The sequence below is a fragment of the Lolium perenne genome, chromosome 1 (genome assembly GCF_019359855.2).
Source record: "Lolium perenne isolate Kyuss_39 chromosome 1, Kyuss_2.0, whole genome shotgun sequence".
NCBI lineage: Eukaryota > Viridiplantae > Streptophyta > Magnoliopsida > Poales > Poaceae > Lolium > Lolium perenne.
In genome coordinates this window covers 248229935-248238386 of record NC_067244.2, presented here as the reverse complement: position 1 = coordinate 248238386, position 8452 = coordinate 248229935, and the positions used below count along the sequence as shown (strand labels likewise).

General features: G+C 51.3%; 1 protein-coding gene across 1 annotated transcript; it reads left to right on the top strand.

Annotated features, from left to right (window-relative positions):
- The first annotated feature begins 367 nt into the window (after window positions 1-367).
- LOC139834966 (uncharacterized) lies at window positions 368-4513 on the top strand. The gene has a single exon (XM_071824902.1). It carries the CDS (start codon window positions 368-370, stop codon window positions 4511-4513), a length of 4146 nt encoding a protein of 1381 aa, XP_071681003.1.
- The last annotated feature ends 3939 nt before the right edge of the window (window positions 4514-8452 follow it).

The following is an 8452-nucleotide window of genomic DNA, read 5'->3' as shown; positions in this document are numbered from 1 at the left end:
CTGCCATGCATGGCCCGGTAGAGGGAGGCACGTCGATCACAAACCCAGAAGTTCTGGTGCAGGAAGGCCAGATTGAGGTTGTGTCTGAGGACCTGAAGGGTGATGAAGCGAGGAAGTCCTCTACCATGTTAAGGAGGGTTAGAGGAGGGAAGAACAAGAATAGAGAAAGGAAGGCTCCCCAGATTGCCACAGGGCAAATTCGGGAGGTTATATCAGTAGGGGGAAAACGACCAGCAGAAGAAGGGGATATGGAGTTGGATGACAGGGAGTTGAAGAAGTGCAAGAATGTAGAAGAAGTAGTGTCTGGGGATGTGGAGGCTGACCTTAACAATGAGGCGGGGCTGTCTGAACAGCCCTGCGGGAAGCAATGATCATATCGTCCCAAAACTGCCGGGGGCTTGGGAACCAGCCGGCAGTGAATGGCCTTCTGGATTTGGTGAAGGCGGAAGAGCCCGACATTCTCTTTCTGTCGGAAACTAAGTTAACGGAGAAAGAGATGGAGAAATTCAGATGGATTCTGAAGATGCCAAATATGATTGTGATGGATTGTAAGGGGAGAAGTGGAGGCTTAGCGTTGTTCTGGAAGAATGGGGTGGATGTTAGTCTGAGATGGAAGGGGAGGTATCACATTGATGTTGATGTAAAGGAGGGTAATGGAACAAAATGGAGATTTACCGGCATATATGGTGAATCGAGACAGGGCATGAAGGAGAATACGTGGAAACTTCTACGAACGCTGCATAGCCAAGCGGACATGCCCTGGCTGTGTATGGGTGACTTCAACGAAATCCTTTTTGCACATGAGAAGGAGGGAGGGCCGGCTCGGGCCCCGGGATGTATGGAGGCATTTAGGAAGGTTTTGGAGGATACAAACTTGCATGATCTGGGGTTTGTAGGGGACGTGTTCACATGGAGAAATAATTGGCATGTGGCGGAAGGATATATACGTGAGAGGTTAGACCGTGCAGTGGCAAATGTGGGATGGAGGTGTCTGTTTCCTTTGTACAAAATAATAAACGGGGATCAGAGACACTCAGATCACAGGCCGGTCACGGCGATACTGAAGGAGCAGGCTATGCCATATCGTAGCCAGGAGAGGGAGCAAGTGTTCAGATTTGAAGCAGCTTGGCTGCAGGAGGACGAGTGTGCAGAAGTGGTAGAAGAGGCGTGGAACGGTGCTTTTCAAGAAGGGGAGTGTCTAGTGGCGGATGCGGTGAGACATGTTGGGAGGAAGCTTTGGCTTTGGGATAAGGAGGTGTTAGGAGAGTTAAAGAATAGAATCAAAAAAGCAAAAAAGGCCCTGGAAGAGTGTAGGAGAAAGCCAATAAATCAACAAAATGTATCCAGGGAGCACGTTCTTCGGTTTAAGTTGGGAAGGTTGGAAGATCAACATAATATCTTCTGGCAGCAGAGGGCACATGCAAATTGGTTGAAATATGGTGACCGCAATACGGGCTATTTCCATGCTGCTGCATCGGAGAGGCGTAAAATAAATACGATAAGGAAGTTGAGAAGGGAGGAAGGTGGAGTAGTGGAGTCGGAAGAGGAGGTAGGTGCTTATATCACTAACCACTACAAAAGTTTGTTCATGTCCTCTGTAGGTACGATGAATGAAGATCTTCTTCAACATGTCCAAACCTCTGTCACGGACGAAATGAACCAGTCTCTGCTGCGGGAATTCTCTGAGCGAGAAGTAAAAGAAGCTCTGGAATCCATTGGTGATCTTAAAGCACCGGGGCTGGACGGCATGCCAGCAGTCTTCTATAAGCGGTTCTGGCATATGGTTGGACCGAAAGTGAAAATGGAGGTAATCTCAGTGTTGAATGGGGGAACGATGCCTGAAGGTTGGAATGAGACAACAATTGTGCTAATTCCTAAGGTTAAAGATCCTGAAAGGGTGACTGAGTTCCGACCAATTAGTCTATGCAATGTTTTATATAAAATTATATCCAAAGTGCTGGCGAATAGACTAAAGATTATTCTCCCTCATATCATCTCCCCAACTCAATCAGCTTTTGTGCCTGGGAGAATGATTACCGACAATGTTTTACTGGCCTATGAGATTACACATATGATGCACCGAAGGAAAGGGGGGAGAGATGGTCTAGTGGCGGTGAAACTAGATATGAGCAAAGCATATGATAGAGTTGAATGGAGTTTCTTGGAGGGTATGATGGCCAAGATGGGTTTTGAACAGGCTTGGATTGACCTGGTTATGAAGTGTGTCAGATCTGTTAAGTACAGGGTGAAAGTTAATCGGAACTTGATGGAGCCATTCACACCAGAGAGGGGCCTTCGCCAGGGAGATCCTCTTTCACCCTATCTTTTTATCCTATGTGCAGAAGGTCTGTCGGTGCTGTTGAAAAAGGCTAATGAGAAGGGAGATATTGAAGGAGTCCGGCTATGCCCAGGGGCCCCATCAATTAATCACCTGTTCTTCGCGGATGACTCGTTGATAGTTATGAAGGCAAATGCTCGAAATGCTGAGAGCTTGCAGCAAGTTCTGGCTTTGTATGAAGCGAGTTCAGGACAGATGTTAAATGCAACAAAATCCTCGGCGATGTTCAGTAAGGGAACAACAAGGGGAGCGAAGCGCACGGTTCTTAACATCCTCGGTATACCGAGGGAATCACGGAATGAGAGATACCTGGGGCTACCGGTCCACTTAGGTGCTTCAAAGGCAAAAGAGTTTGAATATTTGAAAGAGAAAATTTGGCAATGCATACAAGGGTGGAAGGAAAAATTACTTTCAAAAGCGGGGAAAGAGATACTGATTAAAGCAATAGCACAGGCGATCCCCACGTATGCGATGTCCTGCTTTGATCTTACGAAAACTTTCTGCGATGAAGTCAGTGCTATGATCTGTCGATTTTGGTGGGACCAGCAGGAGGGGAAGAATAAGTGCCATTGGGTAAGCTGGGAGTGTCTTACCAGGGCGAAGCAAGATGGAGGACTCGGATTCAGAGATCTCCATGTTTTTAATCTGGCCATGCTTGCTAGACAGAGCTGGAGACTGCTTCAAAATCCCGATTCCTTATGCTGTGAAGTGTTAAAGGCCATGTACTTCCCGGATACCACAATTCTGGAGGCAAAGCCTAAACCGGGAATGTCATATTCGTGGCGGAGCATTCTGCAGGGCCTTCAGTTACTAAAAGAAGGAGTGATATGGAGAGTTGGGACCGGAGAACATATCAAAGTGTGGACAGATCCATGGACCCCGAGGGGTAGGACACGGAGGCCATGCACACCTGATGGATTGGGAGAGGATCTGAAGGTCGAGGATCTGATCGATCCAATGTCAAACCAGTGGGACTTGGAGGTGTTGCAGGGGTTATTCTATGAGGAGGATGTGAAGGATATCATGAAGATCCCCATATGTAGGGGAATGGAGGACCATGTGGCATGGCATCCGGATAAGAAAGGGTTGTTCTCGGTGAAGTCGGCATACCACCTTGGTATGAGTCTGAAAGCACATAAGAGGGGTGTCGCATCGTCGTCAGGAACTATACAGGAGATTGATCCGCTGTGGAAGCAGTTATGGAGGATGAAGCTTCCGGGGAAGGTCAAAATATTTTTATGGAGGTTGGCACGGAATAGCCTTCCGACACGGATGAATATAAGTAGGAAGAAGATTGAGCTGGACACTAGATGTCCCATGTGCTACCGTATGAACGAGGATGGGGGGCATCTTTTTCTGAAATGCAAGAAGGCTAAACATGTGTGGAGAGCTCTGTTCCTTGAGGATGTCCGAGTGTCTCTCCTTGAGGCACAAGATCCAATGGAGGTCCTTAGACGGGTGCTAGCTCTACCTGGGAAGAGGAGAAACATGACGCTTTTGTTGCTCTGGAACTGGTGGACAACAAGAAATAAGGCAAACGCAGGAGAACTGATGAGATCAACGGACCAGGTCTGCCATGTCATTCAGAAACATTGGTGTGAATTCGATCTGGAGGAGGAGAAGGTTCAGTCCGAGACGCCAACGACAAGAACTGGTGACTACTCAAGCTCGGGATGGAAAAGGCCAAGGGAGAATTTCACAAAAGTAAATTTTGACGCGGCTTTTCATCATCCAACTGAAGCTGGAGCCTGGGGTTTTGTGGCGCGAACGGACGAGGGTGAATTTATCGCAGCAGCAGCAGGAAAACTGAGACACCTGCACGATGCTCTGCAAGCGGAAACGGAAGCATGTGCAGCAGCGGTAGAGGGTGCTGCTGCTTTGGGTCTGAACAGGGTTATTTTCGAGTCCGACTCACAGGTGCTGGTGAATGCACTGAACTCTTCAAGTCATGAGCTGGCGACGATCGGAGTCCTTCTTCGTGACATTAGAAGCAATTGCATCAAAGATTTTGAGGCTTTCGAGTTTTCATTTGTAAGTCGTACTTGTAATAAAGTAGCACATAGCCTGGCTAAACTTGGCTATGAGGGGGAGGACGAGTGTGTCGGGTGGGCGGATGATCCGCCTCAGTGTGTATCGGTTATGGTGACCAGCGAGTTAGCTGCGTCCTCTGGTTAATGGAATTCCCATTTCCCTGTCAAAAAAAAAAAAAAAAAAAAAAAAAGCCTACCGTACGTGTACGTGGGCGAAATGTGCGCCGGCACTGCTCTTGGCTGTTAGTTAATTAGCCATTTAGCCTAGCTAGCATCCCGGCGCCATCGACAGGGTGGACGGTGCCATATTATCCGGCGAAGCGTAGCGTATACCGTACGTAGGCAAATGTTGGCCGCCGGGCGCCGGTACGTGTTGCCCAGTTCAGTCTGCCAGCCCTGCAGATCGACAGGGTATCCGTTCGAGTTTGACTCCGGTATTTGGTGATCCAATAATGCGCGCGAGCGCTGGCCGGCCGGACGGACGCGTGTCGCCGGCCACCCGCCCCCGCCGCCAGACTCCCCCGGAGGGACCAGAGCTCGCTCGATTCCCCTGGAGCATCGTTATGTCGACAACACATGGCACAGGGGCAGCACCACCGGCCGCGAGGACGAGTCTGTCTCGCCGTTCAGTCCCATGCCATTCATGCATCGTCTGTGTGGCCGTGTGTATAATAATTTTTCTGCTCCCAAAAGCAACCCACACCAAACTTGGCCATTCAGCTCCATCGATAGGATCAACATCAACCCCATGCATGGCCATGGGTATGCTGTGTACGTACGTATGTAAGCATTAACGCATGGTCTGGTCGCGTTCCTTAGCCTGGTCACGCCATCTTAACTTTTGTACTGAACCGTTCCGTTCTGCTGTGCGCGTCGGCAGGAGCATTTATCTTTTTTTTTATTTCTGTGTAGGATGAGGATAAAATCTGCCTTTTCTTCCGTTATGCCCCATGCCTATGTATGCCTGCATGATCCCCTCGAGGTTGTACCACGACGTACGTACGTACTCCAACTCGATCGAATGAATCCGTTTTGCACGTACCAAGCATGGACGCAAGATGTGCCACGTCGCTGGTCAGTCACGAAAAAGGTAGAGAAATAAACGCGGATGCAGTGCAACGGGGCATGGATACGGAAGACCGACATCAGCGGGCCAACCCTGGGGCATGTCAGCCTGCTGCTTCAGTATGGCTGTATCCTGTATGGGCGATACGCGCGCGTACGGACAAATTCTTCACTAGCTAGTAGTTGTGGCTTGCACCCCACAGGCAAATGTCACCTTCCAAGGACCAAGACATATGCACGTCGTTTTATTTCATTTTGATTTTCACCAACGTCTTCGAGATGTTTGATTTTCACCAACGTCTTTCGAGATGTTTGTGGCAAAAAAATTAGAGTTTCTAGGAGGAAGGCCTTGCCTGGGCACTGCTGATAGAAATTGAGAATTAATCAAGGCTCATTTTGTTACTACTGTTAATTAGTTGCTCTTGCCGTCGGAAGGACGAGATGCCGTGGCGGCATCACGTCTCCAGGATGATCACCGCAGGTTCCTAAAGATATGCTACACGCTTGTCCCGTAGACCAGGAAACATGGCAATGACTTTTGAATATGGTGAGAGAGACGAAACTAAGAGAGCTAAGGGCATCTCTACGGGGCGATCCAAACGGAAACTGAGCGACCATTTGCGTCCGCGGATCGAAAAATGTCGTCTGTTACCACCACCTCCAGCGGGGCGACGTGAAGTGACCGGGCCGTCCGCGGCGACGCAAACCTGACCCAAATATGCGTCTCGGATGCGTCTCTGCAGACGCTGCGCAGACGCGCAAAGTGTCTGCTCGCGTCTGGTGGATGTTTCGTCTGGCCCGCCTGGCAGTGACCCGGCGTTGATGCGTCTTTTCAGCGGCGCCAGTACTGGCGCCGAGGCGTCGCTTCGGCAGTGTGCGGCCGCGTAATTGGCGATGCCTCGCGTGGTGCGCGGCCGTCGCCTACCTCTGCGCACGAAGTAATGGCGATGCCATGCGTACCGCGGCCGTCGCCCTGCCTCCGATCTATATAAACAGGGGCGCGAGCATCTCATCTCCTCTCCACCGTAGCGCCGCTGCGGCTCAGCCTCTACCGGAGCCACCATGAGCAGCGCCGGCCGCGGCCAGGCTGCCACACCTCCACCTCCACCTCCCCCGGCCTCGAGCTCCGACGAGGAGTTCGACGACGACAACAGCACAGACGACCTCCTCGACCCGGTCAGGGACGCCAAGGCCCTGGATGAAGTGGAGAAGGAAGCAGAGGAGAAGCGGGCGGCCCACGCGGCGTTCGACGCTGAAATGGAACGCCGCAGGGCGGCAGCCGTCGCAGCCGCAGAGGACGACGACTCCAACATCTCATGGTCTTCCGATGACCCTGATGCGCCTACCCCGGAGGAGAAGGCTGTGGAGCAGAGGGCATTAGTCGAGTTCTTCGAGGCACTCAAGGACGACGCCGCCAACGCGAGGCTGCGGTAGTGCCTGCTAGAGGACGCGGTGGCGCACCGAGCCCTAGCGGCCGCGCGGCATGCGGAGGAGAAGCAGACGAGGGGGGACGCAGCGACAGGGCCAGCCCGTCAGGCAGCAAGTTGTATAGGATTCTACAACTACTTTGTATAGTTTGAATGTAGTACTTTCTATGCTTTCTAAGTATATTGAAAATCTAAAAATGGATCGTCCCGCTGGGAGCACACTCAGACGTAAACGGACGCGCGGACAAAATATGTCCGTGGGGTGACGCAAACGGACGCTCGCGACCACTTTTAGGCGTCCGATATCCGTCGCCCCGTTGGAGATGCCCTAAGAATATATTGTTATCAGCCACAACACAGGTTTGCGTAGATTTCCAACCCTGCTTCCATATATGTGTCAATGGTTAAAACTATGTTATGCAACATCTGATGGTTTCTGTGCTCTTAAACGTCTGCAACATCTAGAAGTCTTGATTAGTTGCGTGTTTACTTGCTTAGTAGAGAGACATCAAACTTGCTACCTGGGGGTTGGTTGCTCACTGTCAGATATGTGTTCCTTCTCTGAACAGGTTGGTTTCTTATAATTAACTTCTCCCATGTGTAAGGTACAAAAAAATTTATATCCAACGGGCTAATGATATATGAATTGAGATCCTACAGAACCTCCCGCACCCCTAACCCAACCTCCCGTCGCCGCCGGGCAAATCCCGTGGGTCGTGGAGGCGGCGGATCTCTTCTTGCTGCGTTGGGTGGCGACAGACAGGTCCCTCCTCGACGCTGGGGGCGGTGGCCAGATCCTCGATCTATACCGCAACACCTGCCATGTCTCCCGTCGGTGCGAGGTGGTGCTCCTGGGATTCTCGCGCGACACGAGGACGCCTGGGGCAGCTGCCCTGGGTTGGATGGTTGAGGCAGCCTTCTTCTTCGCTGGAGATGGTCGGCCTGAGGATGGGGTGGTGGGTCTAAGGATATGTCACCGAGTCCCAGAGGCGAGGTGGGAAGGCGTGGAAACCGGCGATGGCCGAGGAAGGCACGCCCATCCTGGTTGTTGACGGTGGAGGGTCGGTCGGCTGCAAGGCGCTTCCCATTCACTTGGTGTCGCCGCTTTTCCTCGGCCGGCCTGGGATGTTCGACGGTGTTGGGACCTGATCTGAATTATGGTGGCGGTCATAGGATTTCTCTTGTGCGAAGATGAAGACCTGCCTAAGGCCTGTCCGTCTAGATCTGACTGGAGTGATGAGTTCCGGAAGGCTCCACTGGCGAATGTAGCAATGCACCTTTATGCCTGGAGTTCGCTGGATTGGGTGGTATTCGGTCGTGCGCATCCATGCTTTTATTTCGACCGTTTGGTTCTGGAGGGAGCGACGCGAAGCTCTGCTCTGTTTCGCCATCAGATGACACTCTGGTCCATGTTGAATCATAGGCGGGGAATATCGTGAAGGCCGAATTGAAGGACTAGCAATGGAGGTTCGAGTCTCTGTGTTATTGATGGACTTGCTTGGTCTTTTGGGTTTCGCAACAGCATTATGCAACTAGGGGCGGCAACACAAGTGAAGTTCAGAGTCTTACCTTTCGGGGTGAAAATCCAAGGT